General features: G+C 33.3%; 1 protein-coding gene across 1 annotated transcript; it reads right to left on the bottom strand.

Annotated features, from left to right (window-relative positions):
* Window positions 1–14,328: 14,328 nt before the first annotated feature.
* Window positions 14,329–15,423, bottom strand: LOC106756707 (chlorophyll a-b binding protein P4, chloroplastic). The gene is made up of 3 exons (XM_014639244.2): window positions 15,218–15,423; window positions 14,704–15,119; window positions 14,329–14,613 (listed from the first exon to the last, which is right to left on the bottom strand). Exons 1-3 carry the CDS (start codon window positions 15,421–15,423, stop codon window positions 14,477–14,479), a joined length of 759 nt encoding a protein of 252 aa, XP_014494730.1. The 3' UTR covers window positions 14,329–14,476.
* Between the last annotated feature and the right edge of the window lie 8,302 nt (window positions 15,424–23,725).

Raw genomic sequence — 23,725 nt, 5'->3', positions numbered from 1 at the left:
AAAAGGTTTCTGTCACTTGTGATTATTCAATGCTTGTATTTATTCACAACATTATGATTAACAAAAAGTGGATGCAAAGTACCAAATGTCTAAAATAAAGTTCTCAATGTAAATGTAATCAAATAATTTTAAACAAAACACACTAAATAATTTCCTAATAAACTTTTACCTTTTAAAATTTGTATAAGAGAATTTTTTTTAACTTCATTTACAATTAATCATTTAAGTATATTTAATTTAAAAAATTAAATCATTTTTTTAAAATATTAATTTATTCTCTTTTTCATAAAATATAATCAAGGTTATTTTTTAATTGACTGTGCTATAAAATTAATTTTAGTTTTTTTTAGGTTATAATGATATCAAGTATAAAATTACAAAATTTTCAAATTTTCTCTCTCAGTGTAGAAAATCCCATTTTAATATAAAAAAAATCATAAAAACTTTTATAAAACTAGCAAAAGGCACTGCCAAATTTACTAAATGTGTGAAATTAAAAATATTTCAGTTTAAGATGTTAAAAATGAAAACAAACATCTAAATAATTTCAGTTTAAAGTTGGACCATGAACTGATATTTGACATATGCACTAAATTACCAAATTCAGTAATGAATAATGAATTTAACTAGTTTTGAAGCAGAAAGTGAGTTTGTGCCAGAAAGAAGGGAAAATGAAGGTGGAAAGGTTTCTTTATTTTTGCCCTTTAGTCATTCATTTTTCAAGTATGATAAACTATGGCAAAGCTGATCAGACATATGGAGGAAGTGCTCCATACTACAGACTTGCTGATAGTTCAATGCAATTGGCCCTACCAGTTTTCTTCTATTGGCCTAAAGTGCATAACACTCTTTATTATTATTATAAGGTTTGACCAATGAAGTTGTTAAGCCATTTTCACCTCTCTTTTGATCATCTGAAATATAATTATAATAAAAAGAATATAGCAGAAACACTTGGACTAGGAAGCATGGCCACTTATAAAGGTGACTTACTAGAAAAGCAATTTCAGAATCATTGCTTCATGCTCTTATCCCTCTTTATAATCCATTGTCAACTTCAATGGACTTGGAGTCAGCTTCCCACTACAGCTTTTTCATGAATCTGTATATTAAATTGATTTGAATATAACATATAGTGGATGAACCATAATAGTTTTTTGCATTGGATGTGTTAGGCACCCACTGTATCAACATATTAGTTCATGCTAATTGGTTTTTTTTATCACCTTCTCATCTTCTTTACCAAAGGATTGATCATTAGCACTTCAAGTCAACCATTCACCACCGTTTTTGTGTTCATGTAAAACATCTGTTTCCCCTTATTAGGTCAATTGTGTTCTACTCAAGTACAATATTAAGGTTCTCTCCCATTCATATCTCATCACCATTTATCAGTTACTAACAAAGTCAAAGCCTTACTTATACTTTTAAATTTATGAAATTAGTCAAGTCAAATGTATTTTGGCCTGCACTCAGATATATTACCCCAGTGACCATGAATTCAGGTGTCACTAAAATGGAAGCGTGTCACAAAAAGGAAAAAGGCAAGGGAGGAAAATGTTAGCAGAAAAAGCATATTGAAGAAAGTGAGGAGAACTTGAAGCACTGCTTTTTGACAAAAAGTTAATAAAGAAGAATGCCAAGTAGTCCTTTTAATTTCTCTCAATATGTGGCACACTGATTCATTTAATTCAGAATGGCACATCGATGCAAAAGAAAAAGGGGTTGAAAAGCATAAAAAAATACATGGCTTGTTCCACTGATTGATAAATCAAGTTGTAACAAAAAAATACAGCAAATAACTTCGAATGATCATAGCCAACCTTTTCTACTTTAGATTTACACCAAAACCGTGTACTCTTCTACCTCTTTGGTAGAATGGTCAAAATGAGTCACAACTCGCGAGTCAATCCGGCTTGTCACGGGTTCGGGCCGGATTGGGTTTGAAAATATTGTATTTTTTTTATGCAGGTCAAATTTCAACCCGGCTCATTTAAACCCGGTTAATGTGGGTTGAACCCGTGATCGGCGGGTTGGCTCACCAACCCACTTACCTAATTTTATTTTATTAAAATTTAATTTTAATTTTATAAAAAAATATTTATTATTATTTTTTGCTTGAAAAAATTATTGAAGTTTCACATTTTCAAAATTAATTAAACATCCACGTGTGAGAGTGAGATTTGATAGTGAAATTTGTTTAGATTTGAATTATGGAAACTTTATAATTTTTTTTATTTAAAAAAAGTTATAATTAAGTGGGCCAATGAGCCAACCCGTTTACCCATCAATCCGTGATAGGTCGAACCGGGTTCGAATTTATCTGACTTACTAATAAATGAGTCAGGTCAGATTGACTCACTAAATAATCAATCCGTAGGATCGGATCGAATCGGATTACCCGTTTTCCCTGCTCTATTATTTGGATCTTAAATGCGAGGTTCTGCATTTCGTATTGCATCTTTGTACCGTAGTTATCTAATTAATAATCTGTCATTCCTGTGTTACTATAATAAGTTCTCTCTAATGGGGTGAATATTTTATTGGATAGTGCTTACCATATGTGCTAATCAGCGTTCAACGCGTATGAACATGTTTAAATAAAGTATACTTTCAACATGATTCACAGAACTTTAGTCATGTCAAATACCTTTTTAAATGGCCATGATAAGAAATGCCCACCTAAAACAATTTCTCCCAATACTGCAGGTTTTGCCCATATGAAATTCAAAGTTTTAGTTTCTTTCTTCTTTCCAATTGGTGTTTGTTCCATTTAAACATTTGTTTGAATTATATCCTTCAAGATTGAAAAGGTAACTCCATTCTATTCCTTTCACTATCAGATTTATAATTCTCATTTCGAACTTTTGCTTCAGCTCAGCACGTGTAAGTACAGAATTTTAGTAGCAAAACTAAACTAGTGACTTATCCCTATACAGTGTAATGGAAAAGACAGAATGTCTTATTACTTAAGATACCAAAATTCTTGTATTCAATAAGAGCAATGACGTTATCTTAAACCTGAAGAATAAGTGCAAATGCCATATCACTGTCAATCCAGCTTCAACAATGCAGTATTTTGATTTGTTACATTCAAATTGTTCGTCAAGAACATGGGATCTAAATCAAAGTTAACATAGTTGGATGTCGGTACAGTATAGTTTTTTTAAGTATAAGAATACACAAAAACACAGAATCAAAACTGGTTGTTTTACTAATATACCAGAGAACTTTGTTCTTAAATTCTAAACTGAGATAATCCTCAATTAACTCAGAAAGGGTACATAAATTTACTAAAGAAGGAATTTATTAGAACAAAGAGAAAATTTTCCACCTTCAACTTTGAGTGATATGCCTGAAACTTGTCACAAATGTACAGGTTTCAATGTAAAAAACATGGCCAGGCTGAGGTAGGATTTGTTTGGTTTTTAAATAACTATGAACACTGCATTCTCAGTTTTGCAGTGTGTGGTATATAGTACTACTAACTGAAATTGAATTGCTTGTTTTCGTGGAAACTGTATCTCTTTTTAATCAGACCTTGGCTATGAATCTTAATTAGCACAATTAGCTTATTTTAATTAGGATAATTAGCTTCATAATCTAACCATTTCTCTTATATTACCAAGTCATTCTCAAAACTGAATGTTATAGCTGTGTTTGATTCATTGTAGCATCACAAGGACACTCTACACGATATAGACAAGGACAGTTCAACATGTGCAGTTCAAAAATGTAGGATGCCAGAACACACACCTATATATCAGATCATTATAAATTTATTTAGTTTAACAATTAATATTTATATATTAAAAATCATTTATAATATAATAATCTAAACATATTGTCATTTAATATAAAAATGAATCTAATCCATATATCAAATATCTAAAAAGTGAAAAGTAGTGATCATATAAAATTTGTTATTTATTTTTATAATCATAATAGAAACTTATACAATAAGTTTACAAGTATTGGCTTTTAGAAAACCATTTTATTTCTTTTTATTAATATTTTGGAGCCATATATCAAAAATAGGTTAGAAATAAAAAAAATTATTTTGAAGTAGACACTTTACTAATATATGTGTGAGAAATAAGGACACGCCATTTGTGAGGCATGTCCCTCCATCATCGGTTTCACTTTATAAAACAGTTGTTGATGGTGGTGTCTAAGATTCGGTGATAGTCCTGATAATTGATATTCTCATTGTCCTTATTTTCTTTATTTTTATCTTTCATTACTATTTTTATTATTACTTTTTAGATAATTAAGATTTTTATTTAATAAATTATGAAATATAAATATTTAGTTTTTATTTGTAAAAATATTATGTAGATGAATAAAAATTACTTAAGATTGAATAATATTCTAACAAAATCAATTATCAACATACTGAGTTACTTTAATTACAAAAATCAAATAAATGGGAATCATTGAAAATTGAAAAATATTTCAACAAAATCAGTGATAAATAGATTTGGTTACTTCAATTGCAAAAATCAAGTACAAATTTCAATTGTCAATATATTTTTTTTACTTTAATTACAAAAATCAAATACAAATTTCAAACTTAGTCCAATTCGAACAAATTCGACCATATCCTATAAATAAGAGGCTTGTTAGAGTTAGAAAGACACATCCTTAGAACATAGGAAACTAACTCTAAGAGATATATGACAAAGGCTCATTCTAAAAGTTAGAGACGTTGTTCATTATTCTTTTCTAATGCTAAAAATGTATATGAGTAACTAAGTCCCTTATTCACGAGGTTGGACTAAATGTATCTTAATCTTTATGATTTCTACTATTCAATATATTTATTTTTCATTACTCTTTGGTTCTATTCTCAATCTCAACTACATAAATTGATTTATTACATATATGTGGACATTTGATTATTGGACACAATGTTGGAACTTAGATTAGAATAAAACAACTAATTTATTGAACATCTAGACATAGAGTTTAGCATCAGTTATTCCTAACATTCAAATTTAATGCTTAATGCAAAATTTTAATAAGAAAAGTCTAAGACATTAGGGTTCTTATTACTAAATTTAGACTTGTCTTTAAGATATTAGGATTTCTTAAATAGTGGTTGAATGCTAGAATAAGAATTGAAATTATATTTTTTAGCGTTTTTCATATTGATTTGATGCATAAAATATAACTCTTGTGAACTCTTTATCATATAGTAATTTTATAAATTTTATTGCTTTCTCAGTTTTAAATTTATTTCATACACATCAACAATTTTCATTCTTTTAAAGGTTTTAGCCTTAATTAGTGAATAAACATAATTTTTTGAACAATACAAGTCTATGTGGGAAATGATATATAAACTTATCCACTTTATTACTTATACGATTTGATACATTTGTAAATTTTGTAACAAGTCCCTACAAAGATGTAAAATGTACCACTAATGTTTCATTGCAAGGCTAATCTAGTTATATTAGAAAAAGTATAAAAGTGAGGGAAATTGAGTTGTTTGAAGATGGTGGTGCATTTGTGTTGTATTAGTGATAAACAATGAATTGGTTCTTACAATGTCAAGAAGATTAAATCACATGATCTCTTATCGATTCATCTTAAGGTGTTCGAAGTCTTCAATTTTCTGTGATAGATTTTGGTTTTTGTGTGGAGGAACGGTGTGCATGCAAAAAGATATTTCAATGCTCAATTTAGTCCATGCATTGGAGTGTTTATATTATTTTTAGTGGGATTTTACGTACACAACTCATTAAAAATGTATTACGAATTACATATTCCAAAATGTGTTTTCAATTTGAAAATACTTTTCATATTATCTAAAATCCATAATACATTTTAAAAAATAGTTGCAGAAGTAACTTATACAATTTGATTATAATTTTAATGAGATAATTTGGTGATTATGGGATTTATGTGGGTGCAGGAAGAGAAAAGGGAAGTGCAAGAAGAAAAGCCCTTTACTCTATGGCCATAACCCTAACATGGCCCAAGGCCCATTAACATTGATTCATTTTTTAATGGGCTAGGTTAGCCTGGTTGACACAATAATTCAGCTACAGTATCTTGGTATGGTCCACCCCAAGTAACCTGTAGTTAAAAAGGGTCAGTCTATGAAAACAAAACTCTCAATAAATTAAATTTAAAAAAATTTGAAGTCCATATGTTTTTTAAGTTCATCGTCTAATTTCAAATGAACCTCTTATAATATATCTTAACTATTATAAATTTTAAATATGTAGTAGTTTAACAAAAAGAACAAGCTCGTTTAGTTTACGGATTACATATATTGGACCAAAGTTAAACAAAATTAAAAGGATCCGTAAATATTAGATTTTGTCTTCCATGGATTCCAATTAAATGAACTAGTCTATTGTCTCAAATTCATATAGTTATTTGATGTAAATTAGAAATAATAATTAAGATTTATTTTTTTTATAAACTATTGGATTTCTATTTTGTGCCTTTGATAAATATTATTTAATCCTTTTGTCGCTAAAAAATGCCATTTTGTGTTTCTCCAAAAAAAAAAAGAGTGATTTAGATTGCGTTTTAAATAGTGAAATAAAGTGTTTGGTATACTTTAGGGAAAAATAAAATAAATGAATTAAGTTATTAGGAACACAAAATTTCAAAATGATAATTAGAAACTACTAGATAGAAATCCGATAATCTATTAGAATTAAAAGCATGTTTAACATAACAATTAATATTTTATTGAAAATCAAGAACATCAATTTGTTTCACCTGAAAGTAATTAAATAAAATAAAATTTAACTGGAAAGTTGAGACTTATACCTTCTGAAGTGAAGTTATCCTATAAATTTAGTAAATATATATAATAACTTTTTTTCCTTTCAACTTGTCACATTCTCATTAAATAGAGTTTTCTGTATATTGTGACAGTTTCAGAAAGTTTGAAAACTAATTGCTTTCATACACTTTTGTACTAATATTTTCGGCCAGCTGATGACTGCAGTCTTAAAGCTTGAAAAGAATTGATGTTTTCAACTTGTATGAAATATTTACGAGTTTTTGTGGGGAACGCTTATGATAAGTTTTGGAAACTCGTGGAGTCAAATTTCGTTTATTTTTCTGATTGGATTTTCTTTGAAGTCTTGTGATGCCAAGAGGTAGATAGGAGGATTTTGAAGTTTAATTGTTTGTTAGAATATCCAAATTGAACGAAGCCGTTTAAATTGAACACTGTTAGCTGGCCATGTCAGAACCATCATCACCTTTAAGAGGTGGAGCAAAGACGTATTGAACACGTCACTTACAATGCATTATTGAACAAAATGACACATAATTGATTAAATATTACAGCTGACCAACTCTTCAAGCTATTTTGTTGAAATTAACAAAAAAATAGTCTATTCATTACACATTTTAAAGAAAAAGGAGATTCCGATTTCATTACAAATAAGAGGATCATATGAAAATTTTAACTTTTGAACTACGACAATTAATCACTCACCTACAAAATGTGATTATAAATATACCATTGTTGTAAAATGTACTTTCAAAATTGTTTTAAAATATATACAACTTTTTAGACAATTTTTTGTTTTGCATACGAGGATTTACGTTTTTATATAATGAAATTTTTAAATATGTTATTTGATATTTAAATTGTAATAATAAATATTCTTAAGAGTTTGTTTCTCTTAATTTTTCTAAGTTAGAAAACATTTTGGTAATGATTATTTTTGCTTCTTACTTTTTTTGGTACATTGTCTAATAATTTTATATTCATCCCGGTTAATGAGAGACCTAATATAGGATTTCTATCTTGTTGGAAGGTTTTCTATCCTTTTAAACATATTGTATAAGGTTTTATCATTCTTCAAAGTGAAAGACTCCAATAAGAGTCTAAGGGTCATAATTTTTCTTAGTTAGACATAAAAAAAGGAATGAATATAATAGAAAAAGAAAGGAAGAATAAGATTTATGAAGTTTTTATCTTTTGCATTTTGAAAAGGAAGAACAAGTCCACATATATTTGCATAACAACTTATATTTTTTAATCCAAAAATTGTACAAATATATTAAAAGACTATCATACAATCGTCTAATCAAGGCTTATCTTATAACTTTTCAAACTATTATCTAAGTACACACTCCATGATTATTGGTAGTTATCCAAACTATTATCTCAATTCACACTCTACCACTATTAACATAAATGCACAAATTTGCACAAAAAATATAATAACTTAATCCTAATAATTATCAACTTCCTTTTAAACTAGTTTTCTTGACAACACTCTACAAGCTGGTAAGTAAACATTCAACAGACCCAACTTGGAACAAAGAAAATGAAATTGTCGAGGACTAAGAGCCTTAGCGTAAATGTTTGCAAGTTGCTAAGAAGAAGAAATGTGCAATAGGTGCAACAAACCATTTTGTTTCTTCTCTCTAACAATATGGCAATCCAATTCGATATGTTTATTATGCTCAGGAAACACTAGATTAGTTGCAATGTGTATTGCTATTTGGTTGTCACAGTAAAGCAGATAGTAAACATTCAACAGACCCAACTTGGAACAAAGAAAATGAAATTGTTGAGGACTAAGAGCCTTAATGTAAATGTTTGCAAGTTGCTAAGAAGAAATGTGCAATAGGTGCAACAAACCATTTTGTTTCTTTTCTCTAACAATATGGCAATCCAATTCGATATGTTTAGTATGCTCATGAAACACTAGATTAGTTGCAATATGTATTGCTATTTGGTTGTCACAGTAAAGTAGATAATAGGCTCTTCCTTAAGCTAGGTTGAGCCAAAGCATGAAGACGAGACCATGAAGGTGAGGTTGGAGCAGAAGGAAGGGTTGGATGGAGAAGGTGCTCTCGGTTTATGAGTGTTTATGGTGGGATGAAGGTGTTTGATGGCTCTCTTGAGAGGTTGAGCTAACTCTAGAGAATGGTGGCTAGAAAAAACCACATAGGATGTTTTAGCCTTGACTTGATACAATATATGGTTGCACAAATATTTTGGCAGCATAACGTTAAATTCTCAAAGTGGGTTTACAAGGTGGGAGACACCTCTATTTAAAAATGAAGGTGTCTTCAAAGTAGACCAAAACCCTAAAATACTATCTTGCACCAAACCCTAGAAATCCTATCTTAGTGAATGAGAGCTTAACATGTGACACTCTAACTTATAGAAAAACTTTCCACTTCTAGAATGCCATGTGGAAAACAACTTTAGCAAAAGTTCCCTACTAAGAAAATGACATATGACCACTACGCGCCATTGTAAGAAAACTTTCCACTAATAGCTTGTCATGTGGAAATCCACTTAAGCAAAAGTTTCCCACTAGAAAAGTGACACATGGCCACTAACTTTGTAAGAAAACACTCCACTAAGAGTTTTTCATGTGGAAAGTCACTTGAGCAACAGTTCCCCACTAGAAAAATGACACATGACCACAACCTTTGTAAGAAAACTCTTTATTATGAGCTTGCCATGTGGCCACCATGTTTCATGTGGGACATCCTCTACCAAGATAGGGTTACAAAACTAATAACCCAATATTAGCTTATGCTAGACATAAATATTGCCCTACAACTTAAGTAAGATTATTCAAAAATTTTACACTACTTAACCCGCAATACGAGGTCTAACGAAGAAATCTTACACTACTTGACCCTTAATATAAGGTTTAAATACTCCTAATATACTAAAGGTGCTCCATAATGGCCTAAGAGAAAGAGTTTTCCTTCATGTTGCATAGATGACTCTAACTCTTCTTGAATGTGCTTTGGCCATGGATAAGGGGTATACCATCAGTTGAGTTGCAACCTGGAAATGAATTTCCAAGTTTAGTAGGAGAAAAATGAGCCATTGAATTTCACATGTCACTACTATCATTGCTTTATATTATGGTTCACAAAAACTCCTATACAGTATGGTTTGCTTCTTGCATTTCCGAGATATGATAAATGACCCAAGATAAATACAATATCCAGTAATAGATTACATAGTATTGGGGCATGAAGCCTAATCACTGTCACTGTATTCCTTCAATTGGAGAGTTGTGGTAAATGGAAAAATAAGCCCAATACTAGTGCATTCAACGAAGAACTGTTAATGCAACATTGTAGTGATCACGAGTTAGATTGGAAAGAAATTATTCTAGGTTATGCACTGAAAAAGAAATGTTAGGTCCAGTGTTTGTTAGATACATGAGTCGCCCTATAAGATGTTTATATGCAGACACATCATAGTAAAGGTCTCGAGAAGATGATAAAAGTTTCTTGGCATTATCAATTCGAGTAGATGCTATCTTAAAAGCTAAAAGGCTAGTCAGAAGTATTATTTCCAAGGCATATTTACGTTACTTAATAGGCCTTGTTTGTGATAGAAACGAATCCACTCTTCAAGATTGAGTAGCTTCATGATCCAGATGTATGCATGATAACAGTAATTTTTACCATTATATATGGTGCAATTTTCTTGCCAAATCAACACTCCTGAAGCTTGAAACACGTTTGATCCTCTTTTTAATCTAACTTTGTGAATAAATTCAGCTTAGGTTATACACATTAGTTTTCATCACTAATTCCTCAAAATTTGTAGGAACTTTGTTTGCTTTGGAAAGGCATTTAAGCTCTTGAAAGTGGAGTACCAAGGAAAAGCCTAGAAGATGAAGATTTGAAGATGTTTCTCTGCACAAGTGGCGCCCAGGCGCCCCTAAAGGGCGCCCAACGCCCTTCAACTCGCAGTTTTGCCCATTTGACCACGCCCAGGCGCCCCTAAAGGGTGGCTCGCTGTTTTTCCTGATTGGTCACACCTGGGCGCCCCTAGAGGGCATGGGGGCCCCTGGACTCCTAGACCTATAAAAGGCATACAGTTTTCGAGGGTTGTAACTTCTTGGCGGCTGAAGCTCTGAAGCATCGTTTTGGACCTCTTGGAGCAAGTTTTGGGCTGTGGGAACTCACCCTTCTTCTTCCTTGGGTCTCCTTCTACCCCATTTTCTTCCATTGTAAGCTCAAGCTCTCCATGACTATGGAGAGCTAAGTTCTTTTATGTTGGGGAATGATGTAAACTATACAAACCTTTTGTAAATGCACTTGTTCTAAATGAAAATATGCTTTTCTTGTTAGTGTTTATTTCTATTCTTAAAGCTTGTTATGACTTGATCAACCATGGCATGATGTTAGGGTTTGCTTAGTATTGGGAAATATTTTGTGAACCTTGAAATGAACATAAACACCTAAAGAAAATAGTGTCTAGGGATAGAACTAGGACCTTTGGTTGTCTTAAACTTCTTTTCTTAATGCGGGTGAACTTGTTGGGTTGCCAAGGGATTGGGATTTTACAAGTGAACCTAGGCTTTCTCACCAAGGGATTGGGTTTAAGTATCTTAGCTAGTTGACAAGAACAAGTTAATGAAGAAGAGTGGTTGGGTGCATTTGCATATGATTGTATAAGTTGAAATCATTCTCCAACATATTCATTCCACACATTCATTAATCATCTCATTTTCACGTGTTTTGGCCCCAAGTAGTTCAAACCTTTACTTATGCATGACTTTTACTTTCATTGCACAATCTCACACTAAAATGGAATCATTCTTTAGCTTAAATTAGTTAGCAATTATACGATTGTAAAGTACTGACCGAGTCTCTTGGGAAACGATATCCGGTCTTACCGGTTTTACTACTTGAGCGATTTGGTGCACTTGCCAAAGTCTCAACAATGCAGTGGAATGAAAATAATGATGAATGTTCTAATGCGCACTAGGTGTTTGATGAAATGTTTTGTGGAGGATGTAAGTGTGTGTGTGTGTGTTGAATCTCAAGCTCAGACAACCTTCCAAAGGGGAAGGAAGCTAGAGGAAAACATGCTAAAGAGGCACAAACGATGAACTCGAAGCAAGGAATGGTTGGACAAACATTTCACTAAGGCATTCAAGTTGGAAATTACATGGAAGTACACCTATCTTTTATAGATGAAGAGAGGGCTCTAAAACTTGCCTTGCAAGCTTCTATATTTACAGAAGAAGTGTGTTGGAGAAACTACAAAGCTTGGTGTGCAAGTTTCAAAATCCAACAATTAAGCACGTGTTAAAAAATAAAAGTTGTAAAAAATGGTTGAGTTCAAGAAGGTTGTGGTTGGTGCCCTGCATAATCCGGAAGGCAATTTTGCCTTGCAGTCCAATCCGGAAGCCAATTTCTACAATCCAAAAAACACTTAAAATGCACTCTTCTTTGCCTCCTTTGCCCTTTCTTGCTTGACAAGCTTCCTAGGATGCATAGGCATGATTTGCAACCTTTATTAGTGTCCTACAAAACAATGTAAATGTATATAGTAAAGAGAATCCATCTAAGACTTGGATAAGGAAAGAGCTTTTGTTGAAAGTCTTTATTCACTTCCCTTTATTTGTCTTAGTCTAAGTTGATACTTCTTTAGATGGGAAATCCCTAAAGGAGTTGCCATTAGTTTGCTTCTTGCCACTTCAAGGCTAAGGAAATTTTTTTAGCTCACCTAAATCCTTGATCTGAATGGAAGTATTTAAGGCTTGTTTTACGTGCAAGATTTTATCACTATCATTTTCTGCCAAGATGATATCATCAACATAGACCAAAATAGCAATGAAAGAAGCATGAGTAGATTTAATGAAAAGTGAACAATATGCTTAGATTGTTTATATCCAACAATAACGAGAAATGAAGACAATTGAAAAAAGTGTTCTCTATTAACTTGTTTAAGACCATATAATGCTCTTTGTAATATACAAACCTATATAGACAATAGTAAAACTCTCCTCCTTAGGTTAGACACAAGTTAATAACATGTAATATGAAAAAGATAAGAGATAAAGATATTTACACAAGATTTTTAAACTTATCAACATGATCAAGCTCCACTTAGCATATTAACATCATAAGATACAATTAAATATTCTTTGGACCTCTAGCATAATAACAAAAAATCATGATTTACTTACTGATCATTAAATATGGATATAAATCCATTGATAAATTGAATATTACATATGGATATTACCTATTAATTATAATTTGTAGATAAATTTAACATTACATATGAATATTAACCTATCAATTTTGATCTGTAGGTAAATTTAACATTATATACATATATTTACCTAGTAATTTTAAAATATGAATCTCGAATTAGATCTTGAATTACTCATACCAAATTCACCCAACAAGTATAAAAGTGGCTTAGTTTGAATTAGACTACATTTGATCAAATTAATATAAAACTCAACATAATCTTTTGAATTGATTATATCTAAGTAATTTATTAGATAATCCAATTGTATGAATACTTAAAAACATTAAGTTATGAAAGTAAAAATATACAAATTCTGTATCTCTAAAGATGTATTTACATTTTTTCGATTAAATTATACATAAGATTAGATACGAATACAAAATCATGAAATAATAAGAATATGGTAGTCTATCACGATTAATCAATTGTCTCTATAAAAAGAAGAAATCAAGATGAATTTGAGGTCACTAATAGTAAAATGTTGATCACTAATATGGATAAACCAAAAGTTGATTTCCCTGTTAGAAGTGGACTTTAAGCCTAACTCAACCCCACAAAACCGGCTTGTAGGGTGAGGTTTGCACCCACTTATATACACTTAAATGGCCTCATCTCTAGTCGATGTGGGACTTCCAACAATTATATATATCAATTGTACTCTCTCCTTATTATGAATAAGAAATACAATATTTTATTCTTTCTTCTTTTCTAACATTCCCAAAGTTATATTTGTAAAAATATATGGTCACCAAGAATTGTTAATTTTAGAAATTAGTCTATGGGATACTTAAGTAGCATCTAGAACTAGTTTATAGGAAGAGGGTGTTTTAGAAAAATTAATACAAAAAACTTGTTAAGAGATGAGTATAAGAAAAGAAAATGAGAGATACAAAAATCAATTTTCGAAAATAGGTGTGAGAATATTCACCACTCATGATTGTTTTTCTGATTTGGCTTAGGGCTTGGGATTGGAGAATTTCTCCATAGCTAGGAGATCCCCATTGGTTCGAATTAGAATTTTTCATTTTGCTGGGATTTAGATTTAGTTTTAGCCACCAGATGTGTTAACAAACTATATCTATTCTACAAGACTTGTGAATTTGGCCACATAAAAATATTTCAGAAGTGTGAACAGACTTGTATATCATGCTATAGAGTTATGATATTCGATGTAGCGATCCAAGTTATAAATTAATTTTCTATAAAATCCGGAATTCAATTTTACATACTTGGGAAATACTGTATTCGAGTTTTGATTTTGTTCTTAAAAAATATCATGCTTAGTTACTGATTAACTGACTTGGATCTAAACCACAATATAAAACCATCTCAGTTCCTCTGTACATGAAAATAGAAGGATCATTACAATCATGCCCAAATCTGTCTCAAAATTCACCCATTCAGGATTACACGAGAGGGAAACAGGCTTTTATCATCATGTCATTAGATTAAAACTTAGTAGCCACGAATTGTGTTGATGATGGTGTTGTGCCATGGGTCAGAGAGATGCTGCAAGAGGTTGTCAAATGGTCCTTTCCCTGTCACGTTGTGTTGAACTATGAATCCCAAGAATGCCAACATAGCCAATCTCCCTACACAGATTACAACCAAACAAGGTTAGCTACAGAGTTGTACAAAAAGAATGAACAGATGAATAGATTAAGAGAGAAAAAAGCATGTACCGTTGGCAAGTTCCTTCTCCTTGGCCTCCAAAGTAGGTGCAAAGTTCAAGGGGTTGAACACACTACCAGGGTATCCAGTCTCGTGTGGGGGCAAGCTGTATTGCTTGAAGATGGGATCTTGGTTGACACTGCCAGGGTTCTTGATGTCTTGCCATCTTCTGATCTCCACATAATGGAACAGGATGAACTCAATCACAAAGAGGGTGGAAGATGAAGCAAAGTACTCTGATTTCCCTGCATCATACCATTGAGGGGCATTGATGATTCCCAATTTGGTGAAAACCTCAGGAAGCAACATTCCTGCAACACCCAACATGGCCCAGCGTCCATTCACAAGCTCAGCTTGAACATACCACCTCAAATTCTCTGGGTCCTCAGCAAGCCCCAGAGGGTCAAACCCGTTGTCACCGGGAAGACTATCAGTATCACAAGAACACCAGTTAATAATTATGAATCCCTTTTCATCGGAGCAAAGAAGAATAGATACATAAAATTATACATCGCCAGTACTCACCTGCCATTAAGGTAAGCTGGGGAGGCCAAGCCTGGCAACCACTCTCCTTTCTTGGCTTCAACCTTGAAAGATGCAGAAGGAGGACACCCCATTGGCCTCATACTCACTTCCCGGTTCAGTTTCCCGGAAGACCCGGTCAGAAACCTAGATTTTGAGGCACATGGCCGGAAAATGGCGGCGGAGGCTTGGGTGGTGACGGTGGCCATGCTGATGACAGTGGAAGAGAGATGGGAAAATATGGTTGTTTTGTTTTGTGCATTGCTTAGTCTTATTTCATATGTATTACTTTCCTTTCGGAGTCATTCCTGTGGCTCGCATGTTCTATTGGCGTTACGCCGTTGATGTGTACGATTTTTTAGATCGCACGGTTCAGGAGTGTTTCTGGCTTATCCCTTTATCAAGTGATATATCCACAAATCCATTTCTTCGTTGTTGTTGGCTAGGAGAAGATTCTGTGGGGTCGATAAGTGACACGTGGCATGATGGATGAGAGGGTTGAAATATCACCTTAACCCAACCATTGATAGACACCTGGCTCTATGGCTTGCCATTAGGGTGGATTCTAGCTAAGATATATCCAGGTCAATGCTTTACTTCGGTGATGGAAGAATCCTATTCCTACCAACATATTTCTAATACATGTTTTTAAATAATTTTTTAAGTAATTAAAAGTTTCATTACCAAAAGATATATAATTAAAAACTATAAGTGTGGTAGGTTTCACGTTTACTTTCGATGAATTTGTATTATATTTCATAAATTCTAGAAAACAAATCAATACTAAAGAGGAAGAACAGTCGATGTTGAGTTATTTATAAGTTCAAAGTTCAAAATTCATTCATCCAAATGCAACATATCTGAATTTTGTTGTACAGGAGGTTTGGGATAGGTAACTTGGATAATACATTAAAAATATATTAATAGAAAATAAAATTTAATTAAAAAAGATAATTCTTTTAATATTCAGTATATTAAAAAAAATTAATAAGAACTCTATAAAAAATATTTTAAGTTTATAAATAACTTAAAACTTAATTATAGCTATATTTTTTTTTTCATTTTATACACTAATTATTAAATTTGACCAGTAATGAGGTATCATCCTTCACCTTTTGTTGTTCAAACAACTAGTTTTGTTACAACTTACAATCATGAATTATTTTTAGACACTTCCCATTTGAAAGCTTGCACCCTGCTTTTTAATATCGAGAAAAAAATAAGTTCCCTAAATTAGTGTTAATAAAATATTAACTTTCTAGTAAGTTAACATTTAACTAGATATTAATAAAATTAGTAATTTTAATCTATACTAATTTATTTTCGAACATATGACATAAATTAAATCATTAATATATATTAATATATAGCAAATTTTTATGTTATTTTTGGTTTATCCTTTATAATAAAATGTTATATTTAAATATAATACATGAATAAAACTTATCAATAAAAAGATATTTTTTTTATTATTTATAGGTAATAAAATGGTTAGTTTGATCAATTTCCACTTATAATTAGGGTGAAGAAGTTGATTCAAAATAGTGGAAATCGATACTATAATTAAGATTGTAATGGGATATAAAATTTATATGGAATTTAACACCAATAGTAAATTTTACTTATCCCTAAAAAATAACAAATTGTTAAAATAAAACCAATTCCTATGTCAATACTCCATCCATCCAAAGTTTACAAAATTAATCACTGTTTGAATTGTTTAAAATCCTTTCCTCAATAGAGTTGTAAGGGTGTAATGGTAAGGAGTGTTTTATTTTAATTAATTGAAATTCAGTCTTAATGTTGTAGGAATAGATGCCCTTTAATTTTAATTAAATCTCATTCATTAATCTTAGTTGGATTTTATTTTAATTTAAATTTATTGAAGAAGGTGAATGTTGGGTGGTCCTTGGAACTAACAATACTAATAAGGTAAATTTTTAATTGTTTTAAATTTAAATTTGGTTAAATGAAAAAAAAAATAGTGAACTCAAGTTGTATTTATTTTACACAAAATAATAAATTTTTCATTATGTGACACCCGGGTGTCACATACCCACTAGCTTCCGCTTGATTTGTCCTCGAATCACACCGTACTGGAAGAGGCTAGGTTCTGATACCACATGTGACACCCGGGCACTGACGAAGACAGAGAGTGATCGCTAGTGCAAGAGGCACAGACAAGGAGTGACTCCTGGCAGGTTTCCAGTGGAAGGGACACATGGAAGAATCGAACATACACCAGAATGAGAGGAATCTAGAGACTGTATAGGTATGGGACTATACGGTTGAAGGATAGCTTAAAGGAATTAATTTGGCCACTCATATCAAATGCATTTGCTTTTCGGTAGCCTAACCCATAAGAACTCCATGGTTAAGCGTGCTTAGCCTAGAGTAATTTAGGGATGGGTGACCTTCTGGGAAGTTTTTCCGGAAAATGTGCGAGTGAGGACAAAGTACATTAGAAAGCCTTGTGTTGATGTGTGAGGGCAATCAATATTTCCTGTAAGTTGCCGAGGCATTACAAATGGTATCAGAGTCTAGTCTCTCCCAGTACGGTATGGTTCGAGGACAAACCAAGCAGAAACTGGTGGGCATGTGACACCGGGTACTGATGAGGGCGGGGAGTAATCGCCGATGCAAGAGGGATAGACAAAGAACGGCTCTTGGCAGACTTCCAGTGGAAGGGGCACATGGAAGAATCGAACATACACCGGAATGAGAGAGATCTAGAGATTGTATAGGTGTGAGACTATACGGTTGAAGGATAACTTAAGGGAATTAATTTGGCTACTCATATCGACAAATGCATTTGTTTTTCGATAGCCTAACCCATAAGAACTCCATGGTTAAGCGTGCTTAGCCTGGAGTAATTTAGGGATAGGTGACCTTCTGGGAAGTTTTCCCAGAAAGTGTGCGAGTGAGGACAAAGCACATTGGAAAGCCTTGTATTGATGTGTGGGGGTAGTCAATATTCCCTGTAAGTTGTCGGGGCGTTACATTAGTCATGTCAACGAAGTACTAATTGTTAAACAACATTTAACCTATTCAATTAAATCATTGCGTTAAGAGAATATTTGATCAATGATAAACTTATTTGTATAATCATCCTCAACCACTTTATTTATGAAAAAAAAAAATCGGACACGAAACTCGAATTTATTTTAGAATCAATTAATTTGAAATTGATAGTTATCCATATTATAATACCTACAATAAACACAGTTATCACTAAATATACCTTAACTTAATAAAAATAACAACTCAAACTGAAAATTAAATAATAAAAAAAAACATCATATATTACAAATTATAAATTATCAATTAAATAAAATACAAAAAAACATATTAAAAATTAAATAATAAATAAAAAAACATAAACATATTATAAATTAAGTTAAAAAAATACATTAAAACATAATAAAAATTAAATAATAAATAAAACATAAATATATTATAAATTAAATTAAATAAATAAATACATTAACACATATTAAAAATTAACTAATAAATAAAAAATAACAAAACATATTAAAAATTAAATAATAAATAAAAACATAAACATATTACCAGTTAAATAAAAAATTAAATATATTGTGTAACATTCCAAATATAGTAAAATACTATATAAAAGAGTCATCACAGATTTAATATGATAGAACAATTATTGACCAAAATATAAAGTATCAACCTAAGAGTTATCCCATAAAAATAACTATAAAATTTAAACTTTATTTACAAACTGGATAAGCAAAAGTGCCTGCGCTAAGAAAACCTCCTCGCCTTCTAATCACACCCACAGGATGGTCGTTGTAAAGGAAAGAACACCGCAAAATACAAAACACAAGCACAAGCAACAAGGTAAGCTAGTTTAAATAAAAGAACAAACATCCATTACATTACACACAATCACACATAACCATTTAACCACACAAGACACTAATGCATGGCACAAGAATGAATTGATTGTCTGGACTTAGAATGATTGTCGAGCTATGGCGGGTTGTGCACTTATGATGGCTTTTACTGCTTTACAAAGTCATTGTCAATGGGTTTCACCCTACCACACTTACAAGGTTAGTCTATTCCACGCCTTGGAGCATACTGGAAGCCTTCAATACTAAGACCTCCTGCTACTCCTCACGATATGGATCAATCCTCTCTACGTGAGAATGAAAGACCATTGAAGTTTCAAGATAACCCCAATACTGAGCTCCTGCATTCATTCTAAACATACTTAAACCAAACTAATAATTTCCACCTTGGAACCAACCTTTCCAACCTTGAAACTAATGATATCACTTCAAATAGTATACCAATACATGAGACTATTGATCATACATCAAATAAATAGAAACACCCATACAACTAATAAAAAATCATACAATAACACAATTTCTTCATGGCATATTGATACTCATATTTAGGTAAGGAAAACAGATCTGGTACCCTCACCAATAGTTCCAGAAGGGTCCAAAACCCCCAAATAAATAAAAAGAACGTCCAAAACGGACACCCAAAACCCCAAAATTTGAGATTCCAAAAATTGAAAAAAAGAAAAAATCAACTGAATTGTGCCCAACGCCACAAAAAGGGGCACCCGGGCACCAGACCCCTGGAACTGGGCGCTGAAGGGGCGCCCAGGAGGCGCTTGGGCAAGTTCTTTTCACAAAAAGGGTGCCTAGAGGGCGCCCAGTGCTGCACCAGGTTTTAAAACTCTCCTATTTTGACTTTGGTGACCCTCTATACAAGTTTAAATGATTCTTAAACACTCTTAGGCCTTAAGAAATATCTAAAAACATACCTCTAACATGAATTGACCACTCAACCCAAATTGACCTATGAAAATCCAATTTCACTCCTATAAGCTACCTAAACCCAGTTCTACACTTTTAAACCTTCATATCAGTTTACAACCTGCATAAACAAGTTTAAATACACTTGCTAACACACTCCAATACCTCAATTTCATCCCAGTTATTCTACCATCCATTTTCAACCCTTAAAACCCCTAAATTGGACTAAAAACTCAACCTATGAAGCCATTCACATTTCCATAACAAATTTTACTAGTTTGAGTACCTAGACAAGTCATAAAAGTTGTAATAATAGACCTCTAACCTTACAAAACGGTGTATACCACTTACCTCAACATTTTACTACTCAAAACCCTCTTTTTACACCAAAAACACTTGAAAACATCAACTATGAACTATACTTTTTTGCTTCATACAGTTTTCAACCATCTAGCCCTACTAATGATAATGGTAATTCTTACCATTATCTATGGTGCAATTTTTTTGCGAAATCAACACTCCTGAAGTTTGAAACACGCTTAATCCTCTTTTTAATCTAACTTTGTGAATAAATTCAGCTTAGGTTATACACACTAGTTTTCATCACTAATTCCTCAAATTTTGTAGGAACTTTGTATGCTTTGGAAAAACATTCAAGCTATCAAGAGTGAAGAACCTAGGAAAAGCTTAGAAGATGAAGTTTTGAAGATGTTTCCCTGCACAAGTAGCGCCCAGGCGCCCCTAAAGGGCGCCCAGCGCCCTTCAATTCGCTGTTTTCATTAATTCCCAACACCCAGGCGCCCCTGAAGGGTGCCCAACGCCCTTTGTCTCGCTGTTTTTCGAAATTCTTCACGCCTGGGCGCCCCTTGAGGGCGCTGAAGGCCCTTTGCCTCGTATTTCTGATGATATTGTGGCGCCCGGGCGACCCTTCACCGGACTAGACGTGCCTAGGAGGGGAAGATGGAGGCCGTTAACCGGATTGGATGTGCCTAGGCAGCGATGATGAGGCACACTTTTGGGGCCTCTCCTCGATTTCATGACTCCAGCCGAGTATGAAGTGTTTGTAGCTTGGCTTGGGGACCAGGCTCCCACTGCTGGAGGAGGTGGCTCTCCGTCTGGAGCACAGGCCATGGAGGAGGATGGCACTGAGGAGGATGACTCGGATGCTGGGACAAAGATTATTGAGGACGATGAGGATTCTGAGGAGGACGACACTGAGGTGAAGGACGTTGATGGTGATGAGGATGGCGAGGATGATGATTGAGGCTTATGGATCAGGCTCAGCCATTGCACTGCATTGTGGAAACTTTTATTTTTTTGTCATGTTTTCAATTTTAGCTTTTAACTTATAGTTTCAATTTCTTTTGTTTAAAGTTTGAACTTGGCTGGTTAGATAGTTTGATGACAATGTTTTGATTTCAAGTATTGCATGTGATTTTGAAAATGTTGCGTGCTTGCTCGTTTTGTGTGATTTCTCAGAGAGGATAGGATTGAGATGTGAAGATTTGATTGTGGTTACTCATGATTGTTTGAGATTATGCTAGGTTTTTCTTGTGGTCAATATATAGGGAATTGTGTTTGAAAACAAAAATGTGGAACCCTAAGAAACCTAGTGAGATGTTGTGCCTCAGAAATTTTGTTGAATGATATCACTTTGGAATCTCAATTTATTTTGCCTGATTGTCTCTATGTGAATCATTTACTTGCATGTTTCATATGATCAAGGCCATCTTGTTCTTCTATCTTGACTATGTTTTGAACCCAAGAGCTAATATAACCCTGTGAATTTGGAAGAAACATTGATCCCATCCTTGAACCTTTAGACCAATATTGAAAATTTTGACCTCCTTACCTTGAGTTAAGTAGAGCATTCATTTTGGTATAGGAAAATGGTTTAAGTTTGGGGTGGTTGAGGTTACAAAAAGAAAATGACAAGAAAAGCGAAAAGAAAAATGCGAAGAAAAAGAAGAATAAGGAACAAGATCAAGAAAAATAATCAATAGATGAAAAGTTGGAAAGAGAATTGAGAATTGGTTGTAAATTCTTGAAGTTAAGAAGAGGATTATGTTGACTTATGCTGATTTGAATGCTCTCTTAGCCAAAGGTGTTTTGTATCTAGAAAAACCAAAATTCTTTCTTAGCCCAACAAAAGTACAAGCCTTGAAAGTCCTTGTGATGCAAACTTGCAGGTCAATGTATTCATTATGGTAGAATTGAATGGCAAAGTTGAATTGTGTGACCTTGTGATGCTAGAGTGAGAAACACACATCCTTATACACCAGTGTGCTTGAGAGAAACAATTTCTTTGGTGAGAGGAAAGGGCCCATGTTAGTGTTGAGAACACTTTTGCCATGCTTGTTGATCCCTCTTAAAACCTTACATATTTCTTGTGATTCTTGTTCTGTGAGCACCATGGTTGAAATTTTCTCTGTCAAAAATTCATCTTCTCAAGTTGATTTTACCATGATGAGCAAGCTTGATTGGATCCTACTTGTCTTGAGTGTTGACTCATTGGAATTGAATTGTCTGTCCAAGCCTTGTTCCCCTTTTTGCTTGAGGACAAGCAAAGTTTCAAGTTTGGGGTTGTTGATAATGGTAATTCTTACCATTATCTATGGTGCAATTTTCTTGCAAAATCAACACTCCTGAAGTTTGAAACACGCTTAATCCTCNTTTTAATCTAACTTTGTGAATAAATTCAGCTTAGGTTATACACACTAGTTTTCATCACTAATTCCTCAAATTTTGTAGGAACTTTGTATGCTTTGGAAAGACATTCAAGTTATCAAGAGTGAAGAACCTAGGAAAAGCTTAGAAGATGAAGTTTTGAAGATGTTTCCCTGCACAAGTGGCGCCGAGGTACCCCTAAAGGGCGCCCAACGCCCTTCAATTCACAGTTTTGGCCATTCGCCCACGCCAAGGCGCCCCTAAAGGGCGCCCAACGCCCTTTAATTCGCTGTTTTCATTAATTGCCCACGCCTAGGCGCCCTTTGTCTCGCTATTTTTGGCAATTCTTCATGCCTGGGCGCCCTTGGAGGGCGCTGAGGGCCTTTTGCCTCGCATTTCTGATGATATTGTAGCGCCCGGGCGCCCCAGAAAAGGGCATTGGGCGCGACTTTTTGTTGAGTTGGCACCCTAGACCTATAAAAGGCACACAGTTTTCGAGGGTTGAAACTCCCTTGCGGCTGAAGCTCTGAAACATCATTTTTGACACCTTGGAGCAAGTTTTGGGCTGTGGGAACTCTTCCTTCTTCCTCCTTGGGTCTCCTTCTACCCCATTTTCTTCCATTGTAAGCTCAAGCTCTCCATGACTATGGAGAGCTAAGTTCTTTTTGTTGGGGAATGATGTAAACTATACAAATCATTTGTAAATGCACTTGTTCTAAATGAATTTATGCTTCTTTCATTACTTGATAGTGTTTATTTCTTTGCTTAAAGCTTGTTATGACTTGATCAACCATGGCATGATGTTAGGATTTGCTTAGTATTGGGAAATATTTTGTGAACCTTGAAATGAACATAAACACCTAAAGGAAATAGTGTCTAGGGATAAAGCTAGGACCTTTGGTTGTCTTAAACTTCTTTTCATAATGCGGGTGAACTTGTTGGGTTGCCAAGGGATTGGGATTTTACAAGTGAACCTAGGCTTTCTCACCAAGGGATTGGGTTTAAGTAACTTAGCTAGTTGACAAGAACAAGTTAATGAAGAAGAGTG

The sequence above is a fragment of the Vigna radiata genome, chromosome 3 (assembly GCF_000741045.1).
Source record: "Vigna radiata var. radiata cultivar VC1973A chromosome 3, Vradiata_ver6, whole genome shotgun sequence".
NCBI classification, from domain to species: domain Eukaryota; kingdom Viridiplantae; phylum Streptophyta; class Magnoliopsida; order Fabales; family Fabaceae; genus Vigna; species Vigna radiata.
This window is presented reverse-complemented; position numbering and strand designations above follow the sequence as displayed.